Source organism: Protopterus annectens, chromosome 9.part0, assembly GCF_019279795.1.
Source record: "Protopterus annectens isolate FY-2018-M chromosome 9.part0, PAN1.0, whole genome shotgun sequence".
NCBI lineage: Eukaryota > Metazoa > Chordata > Ceratodontiformes > Protopteridae > Protopterus > Protopterus annectens.
Window position 1 is genome coordinate 1,938,421,464 of NC_056743.1, and position 12,569 is coordinate 1,938,434,032.

General features: G+C 37.5%; 1 protein-coding gene across 1 annotated transcript in view; it reads right to left on the reverse strand.

Moving 5' to 3' along the window:
* Positions 1-292: 292 nt before the first annotated feature.
* ATG4D (autophagy related 4D cysteine peptidase) overlaps positions 293-12,569 on the reverse strand; it is a 444,330-nt gene continuing 432,053 nt past the window's right edge. The window contains exons 10-11 of the mRNA XM_044084746.1: positions 6,213-6,332; positions 293-5,257 (exon numbers count right to left, since the gene is read on the reverse strand). Of these exons, the coding sequence (XP_043940681.1) occupies positions 5,075-5,257; positions 6,213-6,332 (303 nt within the window). The 3' untranslated portion in view covers positions 293-5,074. The remainder of the gene's footprint in view (positions 5,258-6,212; positions 6,333-12,569) is intronic.

Consider the following 12,569-nt stretch of genomic DNA (forward strand, 5'->3'; position numbering starts at 1 on the left):
TACTAATCCAGGTTGCTACAGCTACTAAGCACACCCTCTCTATCAGTACACACTCTAAGCATTTTTTATGCTATGTTGTTATGTGGTACATTCAAGTGTCCTCCGACTAGAAATGAAGAGTCGTTAATTGACCTCAAGACAACAGTGTGTTTTTGGGCTACCCATTCAGATCACCCCTCCACTCTACAAACACACCCATTCAACCAGTTCAGGTGGAACAGGATTTTTCCACACAGCACATAGGAAATGCTCAGTACCACAAATAACTAGAAATGACATGTGCAGACACAAATGACAATGTAAAAATTTTATTGGAAAGATCATATGTAGATTGTACAGTACTCTAAGAATCATTACCACTCACACTTCCAAATAAACGCCACATAAATAAAACCCACTGTCAGAAGTCTGACAGTGGCAAGAATTAGGTCATCTAAAAACAAATGATCAACTATTGTTCTCAAAGGGTTTAACTGAACTAGAGTAAGAAATTTACAACTGCAAAAAGATTCTATAGCTACTTAAATCTTATTTTAGAATTTCATTAAATTATAGCCCATAATAAAAATAAAATACCCGCATTTTAAGGCAGCTTTTCCAGAGTCTGACAGCAATGGACTAACATTGAAAACCCAAGTAACCCAATTTAAGAAAAGAGACAGCCCGGTCTCCTTTCAATGTTGTTTGTGGTTCTTGAGTAGTGAAAGTGAAGGATAATGGTGTATCAAAAACATCACAATTACCTCTGGTAATATTTATAAACCGAAATAACAGTTTAGAGTCCAGAACCACAGCTGAAAAGTCCAGCCCTGAGCAGGTGATCAACATAAATACCGAGGTTGCACGGATTAAACAAAAATAAAACCAGCAATATCTTGCAGGTGTGGAAGCTCCCAACATGATGAAAAATGAAAAGAATCTGTGTGCGCAAAATGAAAAGTCTTATGGAGGTCATACTATCAACAAATAAATCTAGAAATGTGTTGCAGCTGTGTAAACTTCAAACAGAAGTAAAAAAAAAGTCTGCACATGCAAAAACCAAAAATCTGAGCCTTTAAAGCAGAACACAGCATGATTGCAAAGAACCGTGTTCCAGCAGTGTTGTACATGGTACATGTAAGACATGGACACTGGAACATGTGGGCAGAAGAAACACTAACATTATAAAGTGCACGACATTTAAAACATTACTTTAGAAATTAGCTGCACGTCTGAAAACTTTCTCGGATGTAAAACAATTCAAACAGTACTTCACAAATACACCTTGTATACTTTTATGTTCTTGGTTGTAAAAGCGACAGCTAAAACAAACAGCACCCTAGACCTTTAGTTCACAAGTTTTCAGTGATCACTTGTGTCTACTAAATCTTACATAAATGAAATGACAGTACTAAACTCCACTCAGTTTTAAATGGACCCAGCAAACAGAACAAAGAAAACTACACAAAGCACAGCACAGTCAGTCAAGACAAATTCATTCTGCATTCAGCTACTTAACGAGACAGATTTCTCCAATTTGGGGAAAGAAGTTAATTCGTTAAAATCAAATATGATATTATTAGTCCATCTGAAGGTGAACAAAGATCACTGCCAAAGTTTCCTCCCAAAACTGAGGAGCACCAGAAAACATGTTTGGACTTATGTATTTTAATTGTGTCTAAAAACCTCTGATATTGTCAATGTTCCAAATTAGTCTGCAAATCTTTTTATCTTTTTTTTTGCTGGAGGGGGAGGAAGGGTGTGAATAATATATTTATCTAATTTAGTTATTTCTTAGGTTGGTGAATCCTACTCAACCCAAAGAAATGGTCTCATCACACACATACCATTCAAAATCCTTTTAAAACAGTTAAAATGTAAATTGACCTAAGGAGTAAAAAAGCAGCACGCATTCCAAATGGAGGGCATTTTCCAGCGTTCATAAAAATAATGACCAGGTTGAGTGGTCCCACTCAAAAGTGGGAACTTCCCGTGAGGCAGGACCAGAGATGAGAAACAGGTTACAACTGCCTCAACAGTAAGGATACAATGTACTCCCATGGGACACTGGATACCAGACTTAAGAGGACAAACCCCAATTACAGCAGAGCCTGGAATTCTTGTGGCAACTTTTACATCTAACATCTTTGCTAAGTAAGCAACAATAAAGGATGGATGGGTTATTTACAAGGAGCACAGAATAAGGGGTGGGGCACTAACAGAAAGAATGATCTGATTAAGGGTAATCAGTAATAAAGGATTGAAGCGTTACTTACAAGGAGCACAGAATGATAGGTAAGGCACTAACAGAAAGAATGATCTGTTAACGCTACATCATCGGCACGTTTCCTGTACAAGGGTAAAACAAATTGAACCATGGAGTACAATTAAGCTGTTTTACACCACCAGGTGGTGCACAGGTACCTCTGCCAGTGGAAGGGACTAGGATGGCTTTGTAGCGAATACTAGAAATGTCTACAAGGCGTGTTAGGCCACGCTGCCAGGAGTGTTAATCGTCAATTAGGCTATGTATGGCCTTAGGTTAAACAGTGGGCTTATAGCACTGCAGTGGTGATAAGTGGCTGGTATCATGGTGATCGCAGTAGTTTCTGCATTTTGCAATGGAATGCACCACTGTCACACTGGAGGAAAACTACTAAGTGAATAGTAATAAAACAGATGCAATGCAAAACTATGTTTCACCTGTCACTCTTGTACTATCTCACAGACCACCTCTACATTATAATCTTTCTTGTTATATAAAGTAAATTACTGAGAAAGAATTATATTAACTCACCACAAAAACAATAACAGTGGTGGTGGTGTACTTTGATTTGAGGAGTGGTGAGCCCCCCCCAATAATGTAAAGATGCTTGGCTGCACTTACATTCACTGTCCCTTTCTCTCTATAATGACATCACAGCACAATTAAAAGCAATGTTAACAACAGAAACCCGATACAAAGCTTGTTTCCTAACAACTTAGAAATAGGCAATACAGCACACAAATAATTAAAAAAACATTACAGAGTATCTGAAATGTTGTGTTCAATATAATGTATGAATGTACATAAGACATACAGGATGCATGAGATATGCTCTTCCAGGTCAAATTACCTACAGAACATTAGGTAGACTCAAACATTAAACAACAGTACAAAATAGTGCACACAACATATAGCCCTTCAGCTATGCAACAAGTGCAATTATAGAAGCAAAGACCTTCTGCGTAACTTTTTCCCAGAAACTCTGCACCTTCCCCACCAGATATTTTGGCTGGGAAATGTAACTGTGACTCACTGACCACGGATAAACATACACAGAAGCACACCTCTGTCATACTTGCACACAGTATGACAACAGTAAATTACATGAAGTCAGTGTGGATGGCAGTTGACTACCACCAGCTGTTTACTGCTGTGCAACAGGAGGCTTGGTCAATAGGGACTGGTCGTCATCTTAGAAACAAAAAGTCAGCAAAGTGACTACAAACATTTTCAAGTACAACAGTCTACTAAAACACTGGGACATTTTCAGTGATACTTGGGTGAGGGGACATGAAATCCTGCACTTGACTCAAATTTGTACCTTGCAAACAGTGTTGGTGCATGTATCCATTTACAGGTAAACATACATTCATATTTTACATTCGTTACAGAATGGTATCTACCATCAAAGTGTCTGCCACATTCCTCACCAGATATGTAAGCAAATGGAAATAATCCAACTGCAACTTATTTTCCCAACTGCTCAACCTACCTACCTTTGCCTTATGGCATGCAGTAATCTACAATAGATGACAGAAGACTTTTTCATTTGAGGAAAAAAAATGGTGTAACCATCCTACAAGTGCAAAATCTGCAAATATTCTGGTAATGGGAGTACTAAAGCAAGTTACAATGGAGTGCCTCACTGCACCAAAGCTGGTTATTCTGTCCACCCAGCCGGGATAACTTCACTGCACGCAAACAAGGAAACTAACTGCAGGTAGGTGGCAAAGTTAAATAAATGCCTGCACTATGGCACAACAAAGTCCCATCACTGCAGACAACAATATTTTAATGTAAGAAATGGATTGGAATATTGCTGGAAAAGAAAATGGGGCCCTGGCAACATGGCCGGGAGGTAAAAGTCCTTTTCATCAGGTAAATGGGACATGGTGACAGCAAACACACCTGAAAATGTGCATGGGGTAGATGCCCAGCAAGGGGACAAAACCCAAGACACACCAGATCAACTTTCTACACTAGATACTGCAGAGATCTCAAAGACCAGGACGAAGGCCTGCTGCTTCCTGGTGTGAAATCAAGGACTACTTATTTAAATGCATCATATATGGACATTTTTCAGGGGGCACCTTGTTTACTCTAATTTGAAAGCCTTAGATCAACCCCTCTGGGAAGCAAGATATAAAAAGATATGTGGGGTCACTAGATAAGGAGAAGGCCTTATAGTGACCAACAAATAGATGTGAAAAGGTAAATACAATAATAAAAAAAGATAACTCTTAGCTTTTAATACACAGGACACAAAAACTATAACCTTTGTAAGGCATTTTCCTACCTCTTCTGAAACACAACAGTTTAAAATCAAAAAATGGCCCCAGTTATTATAGCCATTTTTTTTGCTACCTTACTGCTTACCGAAGTAAAGCCATCATTTAAACAGTACTCAGTACCATACCTAGAACAAATACATGTCTGTCTCATGTCAATTCCAGATTCACTTCTCTGAAGAGCATACCAAGAGCATCTCCCTGCCTTCAAACAACACCTGTACATTTCCACAAAAACAGGGTTAGAAAAGTGAATGTACAGGATCTTATTCAGAAATGCTAATTAACAGTAGTACACCATCATCTGAACAGAAATATTACTGTTCAGAAAAGTCAGTGTTTCACGAATTTGCACCTTTATTTCCAGTGTAGCTTCTAGGAAAGTGTTACTGCTGTCAGGCCAAAGGTCATGGGAAGTCGAGCACCAGAATTCATAACTAGGCCTCACTAAGACAGCGGCCTGTGTCAGGCTACAACGAGCAGAATCAATCTGTCTTTGCATGTAACACCCTGGCTTATGATATCCATTGTGCAAGTCTGCTCACAATAAGACAAAATCATCCATACTACGTCGCTTGGGCTTTGCTGACTTGCTGGACTGTGACAATGCTGCAGTCTTCTCAGTGAAACAGGAGAACAGCTCTTCCTGCATATAGTCCTGAGATGGCCCTTCCGCAAATGTAAAAACAGGATACTTCTCTTTAGAGGGCAAGGACATTAATGCCTAATCAAGGGAGAAAGAATAAAATAAAAAGAAACTTCAGTCAGGATTAACAACTACAGAAAACAAAGCAACTTAATGATTTCCATCTTTCATACTAGTAAAGACAAATGCCTGGTTACAAACAATCATGAAATATTAAAGAAACACCCTATCCCCTCACTAGAAGTCTGCCATTGCAGGATAACTGGCAAGCCAGCTGCAGTACTGGTCACCAATATCTCCATTGGGATAGTATATCTGAATCACTTTGCCATGAAGTCAAAGGGAGCACCCGTCCTTCAAAACAAGTGACCACAGAAGGTGGAGGACAAATCACTCCCTAGACAGCAGTGCCACTTTACAGTGACCAAGATGACATACTCCTCCAACAGTGCTGGCAGGGCAACCGGAAGATGAACTCTCTCAGAAATGAAGTGTCCCCATTTTGCTTTATCCATGTGCTACTCCTGTGATTTCCACTGCCCCCCCCCCCCCACAATTTTTCTCTCTTTCATTTACTTGAACATGAGCAAAATCAGACAAATGTACACAAAGACAAGCATCCCATTTCAAGTGGTTACTTCTTGGTTACGTCTGGTACTGAAAGACTACTTTAACAGGTTATCGACAAAAAAAAAAAAAAAAAAAACTGGCCTGCACTTAAATGTTAATGACACTCTCTTATGAACACTGTTTTACAAATCAAAGACTGCGTTATTTGCTGTGATAAAAATGCAACTCATTTCATAGTTTTACAAGGAGACAGACAATGCTGCCACAGTGTCACGTGACAGACTACATAAGGCCAAGATAAGAGCACCAAGGAAGGTTGCTGGGTGGTACTTTGGGCACATGAAGTCATGTTGCTGTGCAATGGTTTTGTTTCAATGAATTCTGTACTATCCGAACAGTCTAAGGATACAAACATCTACGCAAGGTTACCAAGCGTTTACAACAGCGTTGAGGCTGTTCTTACCTCTGTTACCTCGCTGCATAGTATTTCAAACTCCTTTTGGTTCCTGGCATAAAATCCAACAGTGCAGCTGGGATCCATCTTGCTAAAGGGAAGTTTTCTTGGGAAGCTACAGTGAAATGACTGTATAACAAAAAGAAATAGCAATACTAAATAATCAACACTTGTTTGCCAATCTAAATTCAACAGAACTTACGCCTCATGTATTTATGAAGAGATAAATGCACAAATTTCAACTTGCTCAGCAAGACTTCATTTCACTGCAGGACATACAGCTTTACAGGGAAACATTTGCTTTAGGAAGAAAATAATCTAAAAAGGAAAAAAAAAACAACTAAATTTGCTGACAAAGAAGCTAGAGGCAGTACATAATAAGCTTAGTTTAATATAATATGTGCATATCATTTGCATTCCCTGATACAATAATAAGGTTACTTGGGAGGATAAACAAAGGACTGGAGGTGGAAATTAAAGGTGGGAGGATTCCTCTCTGACAAGTTGTGTCTAAACAGAAGAACCAGCCAGGGGTGTCCTCCTTCCCCCTTTGTTATTCGCATTATATTTAGAACCAGGGTCATGGCATGGCAATCAGGAAACGTTGGTTTTATATGCAGATGATATTATTTTGTACCTGATAAAACCAGAAAAGGACATCTTGGTGTTCTGGAATATTCTGAAACACTTTTAAGTCTTTTCACAATATAAAATTAATGACAACAAAACAGAGGTAACAGCTGTAAACTATGTATGCACACAAACTGGTTTAGCAATATCCATATTTATGGGGAGATGATAATATGAAGTATTTGGGCATTAAGCGTTAAAAATGATTCTGTTATGGCAGCTAAGGGAATGTGGGAAGAGAATAAACAAAAGCTTGCACAAATTAAGAAACTGGAAGCTCTTTTTTACGGATAGCAAGATACAAACACTGAAAATATTTTAATCCTTTTAATTTTATACACAGGTTAGGCATATTTTTATCAATCAGAAAAGTTGTGGACAATAAAGAGTAGAAGGAATTTATTTGGGAGGGAAAGAGGACAAGGGTTAAGTGAGATAAGTTGATCCTCCCAACAGAACAAGGTGGTTTTAGGAATTACCGGATTTGAATGGATACTTTAGAGCTACATAAAGTTCAAACACACACAATATACACACATTATATCTATCTATCTATCTATATATATATATATATATATATATATATATATATATATATATATATATATATACATACACACACACACACAAAAGCAATTAATAGGATATAATTCAAAGTGGAAAGGGATGCTGATGAAGAGGTGGGTTTTCAATAAATAAGGAGACCGTGATTTTGGATGCAGATCCTTAAGGAGAATAACAATAACCACACAGAATATTATATTCATAAAGTAGCAGAAAATATTCTAAGAACTAAGCCAACACAAAAATGGAGAAAGGAGATTCTGCCAATAGGGATGACTGCAATTAAGGGTAAAGAGAAAATATCAAGGTATTGGGAGCACATAACTATAGAGGGAAAGGTTATAGAGTGGGATGAGGCCAAGAAGTTTGGACTGCAGGATATGATTGCTTTCTCTATCAGGAATACAGGCAAAGAGAAAGGGATAAGGGAATCCTAAGAGAAAGACCTGCTCTGGTAGAATTTTTAGCTAAGTCTATAACAGAAGCTGCTGTTAGAAAGGGATAATTAGCACGGCATATAAAATACTACACAATAACTATAGGAATCAATCAGAGGAGGTTAGAAAATACTGAGGACAGAGAAGGGATAAGCGATTGACAAGGAAACAATGGGAACACGTATGTATAGCTCCCAAATATGCAACAGAGTCTAGAAGATTTAGGAGTTTTGCTCGGAAGTGTTTGCATAGGTATTTTATACCCTAAACAGATTTTTCTCCAGGTAGATGGCAAATGTTGGAGGTGGGATGGGAAAGAGAGCGGCAATGGTAGTGTAATGAGTTGGAAGACTACAAAAATTCCCTACAGAGTACTCTGTCAGAAATATTGGGTGAGCAAATTAATGTAACCAAGGAAAACAATTCTGTTGAGCTGGCATACAGGACCTGAATTGCGTAGACATAAGGCCTTGTTAAGTTTAATTCTGGTGGATACTAAAAAGTAATTACTAGAAAATTAAAATCTAAACCAACTGTATTTGAAGTAATATTCTAACTGGCATTAAAAATGAAGTGGGATCTTTACAAAAAGGTAGGAGCAAATTATATAGTAAAAAAAAAACAATACAAGCAGAACAATGTTTTGGAAGAAACAAGAACTGACTCAATCCAGATAATGCTGGATTGACTGTATTGTACAGAAGTATATACATTGTGTATGATATTTGCAATTGTGAACATGTTAACATGGTTTGCTCTGTTTTATATAAATGTATGTTTGCTTATGTCTTAACTGACAATTCAATAAAGATGTTAAAAAACACACATGCACATCAAGTTTTCACACAGATACATGCTGCAGGTATTAGAAAAAAAAGGAGGTTTACCAGAGAGACTGAATATCCAAGGTCAGGCTTGCAGGAGGGGGTGAGACAGGATACCTGGATTAGGCTCTAGAAGGAAAAGTTTCCTTAAAAGGTGAGGCTAGAGGAAGAAAAACTAAATTTGTCTTTGCCAAAAAGAAGCTACAAGAATAACTTTGACTTTGTGGGGTACTGTTTTGTGTAAAAACCTCATTAAGAGGAAGAGGGGAAAATGCATAACTGAGCTCAGGAGGCATCTCAGACTACAGCATTTCTGGAAGTCTGACCCTTGTTGAGAGATAACAGAAAACAGTTGCTGTACTTTGCATTGGTCATGGATCTAAAAAAAGTCATGACAAGACTTCTCCCAGTAATGGAAAATCATCTGCACTGGTAGCAGATTTCTTCCAATATCTCACAAGTGGACCCTCATTATGCTGACTCTACACACTAGCGAGCTGGCCTGTTATCAGAAAGTACTATAAAATTATCACCAATTCTAACAGATCACTTCTTCTTGACACAAGAGGAAGGACCCAGTTCCCCCCATCGTATCAAGTGGAAGTCGGTCCTGAAAGTTCTGCAGCACAAGAAGGACCATCCTCATTTCCAGAATACTTACAAACAGGCCTTCTGAGTCCAAGTCCTCTGGACACACTGCCCCAAACAATATCCACAACCTAGGGATGACGCGTGTAATGAATGCAACAATGGGAAGAGAAGTCGAAAAAGGACACCTTGTGCTGTGACTGGGAGAATTAAAAGTACCACTGAAGGTGTTTGTGGCAGGTCTGCATCACAGTAGTATTAACAGCAGAAGACTGGACTGGCTGAATTCTTACTGGAGGAAGACTGGCCATTTTCAGCCTGGTGCCCAGATGACAGTCTGTGGATGTCAGTGTCTGTAACACTTCCAGTTGTGACTTTGCACTGTTTACAGAGAACCAAAGGACAAACCTAGATGAAGTAAACAGTCTCTTGCATGAAACAAGGACTCCTTTGAGAATGTAAACCATGACAGTCATCTATGTAAGGGAAGAATCTTATTACTGCCAGCTTCACATGAGCTGCAACCGCCGTCATGCATTTGGTGAAAGGGAAGGGACTGTGGTGTGATCAAATGGCAGCTCTGAAATGATAACCCCCCCACCTAAACATACAGGATTTTCCCAGACATCTCTGCCACCTTCATATATAGGTAGGTGTCCTGAAGGTCCAAAGAGCAAATTCAATCTCTCTTCACAGACAGAGGGATGGCTTGCACTGTGACTACCCAACACTTTGTGTTCCTTACACAAAGGTTTAGGCCAACAAGGTCCAATATTGGCCCGAAGTCCAAAAAACATAAAAAGCAAAAAAGAGCTACGACCACCATGAAAATGCTGTTTTGTAGATATCTTTCTTATATGGACAGGTACAGAAGCGTGTCTACATGAGTTTGTTGAACATCTACAGAAATCTACTGCTTTTTTTTATCTTTTGATATGAAGAATTTGGATGTTACTATATAGTACAATGATGGTATATGTGATAATGGTATTCATAAGAAAGAGGTCCAAACTACAAAATATTTGCATTCTCAAATGATGCATTCAAAATATGTATATAAAGGGATCGTTAAAAGTCAACTGTTGGGTGCCAGTACATTAAATACGAAAGTACAGAAGTTTCAGAATATGTGTGATATGATCGAAGATTTTCTGAAAAGAGGGTACAAGTCTACTATACTAGAAGATATTAAGGAATTTGTTAAATCTGAACATAATGCACCTGCTAGACCCTATTTTTCAGATAATGGTGAGACAGTAAGATTCAACAGAAATGATAATGCTAGGATATATGATGAAATATAATACATGGTGTGGGCAAATAAAAAATATCAGTAAGAATAATTGGTCAGTATTACATTTAAGTTCTGATACTGCCAAAGTTATAAGCCACTCCCCTAATTTTGTTTATAAAAGAGAAAAGAATCACAACAAAAATTGTGTTATAAACATTTTATGATGTTTAATACTAAAAGATAGGTGAAAATATGGAACTAAACCATGTTATATAAATGTTGATACTAATTTTCTATTCTATTAGTGGAAGACATTTGTATTCAAAAGTACAGCTACATGTGCCACGGAAAATGCAGTGAACTTAGCTAATTGTGTAAAATGTAACAGTTTTTATAATGGTAAGACTAACTGTAAATTAAAAGGATGCATCTGTTCACGTATATCTTAAATTCGAAGTGGGAGACCAATGCATTATACAAACATTATTGCAGGCAGCGGGGATGGACATTCCTTTAAGTTCAAAGTATTACAGATGTTATATAAAAATGAACATGGTGGTAATATCACCACATTAACAAATACAAGTGGATTAATGTTTTTAGAGCTTACTGTGAACCAGGTTTAAATGTTAACAATAGTGTGAAACCTGTATTAAAAATGAAACATGATTTTTCTTTTTATTAATTAGGTTTTAGTAACTACGCTCTACTACATATGAATTTATGTGCTTTTATGTGTGTGTTTTATCTATTCTGGTTTTTTTTTTTAAATAATTCTAATAGATGAAATGCATTTATGTAACTGCCTAATTTAATTGATTAATGCTGGTGACATATTATATCTATCTATATATATATATATATATATATATATATATATATATATATATATATATATACACACACATATATATATATACATATATAACCGACTAAAGGCTCGACAAAGAAATAAAACTATGACTAAAGAACTTTTAGTTGTTAAATGGAGAAACAATAAAACACTCGTAGGCTGAACTGATGTTTAAGTGCTTTCATCCTTTACTGATCATTAGGACTTCTTCAGAAATTACGATGTAGCAAAATAAATGGTACACTATTAAATCACTCTAATATAAACATTCAAAAAATGGAACTGACTATTCATTGATTATCAGCAGTTATCAGCAGGAGACAAGGCCAATCTCTACAAAGGAAAATATCTGTCCAAATTCTGTTCTAGAATAGATACAGTTAAACGGAGCTGTTGATGTTTAAATGAAATTCTCAATTATTAAAAAACATGTAAAAGACACATGACTGCAATAAAATGACAACATCCATGTACAAAAGATTAACGTAGCCATCGCAAAGCACACAATACTGATGCTTTCACCGAGTCCCGGAGCGGAGTCAGCACCCAATAAAAGTTGCCACTTGCGATTTTTCAACTCAAGCAAGGCACTGCAGTCTTCAAAAAAACAAGTCAAGTTTTTCCAAGATAAAAATAAGAAATCCTGAGAAGTTAGAGCATTTGCCACAGTGGTTACCGACAGCGTTGGTGCTATCCTTTTTCCTTATTTCGTATGGCTGCTAAATGTTCCTAGGTTCTATCGGAAAGTCTCCTGCTAGTTTTTCCAATGTAGAACAAAGAGCAACTTTTGCAGATAGCAGCGTAAACTACCCACTCTGTGTGACAGTCAAAATGTCGTTTGAAAGTAACTCTGTAGTACAATGAGAGAAAGTCTAGGAGTACAACAAAGAATGTGCTGGTACACAACACAGTGACTGCATGTAAACATACCAGGAGGTTCAGGTTGTGGGAGAGTGTCATCCAGTGGAAAGGGAGAATCCTTATTTTCAAAACTGGACCTCAAAGGAGTGGATCTTTTATAGGAAAAAGAGGGGAAATCCCCTAAAATAGCTTTAAGGTCATCATGGCAGGGGAAAATGTTCCAATTTCTGGAAATGTTCTCGTATATGGCTTGCATGTCTCTACTGATGGGCAGTGGAAAGCTGCTCAATCTGTCAGTAATATCAGTACTACTGCCCTTGCTGGTAAAGCCACAAGTAAGTGTTGGCTTATGCTTATCGTGTCTTTTCCTAATAA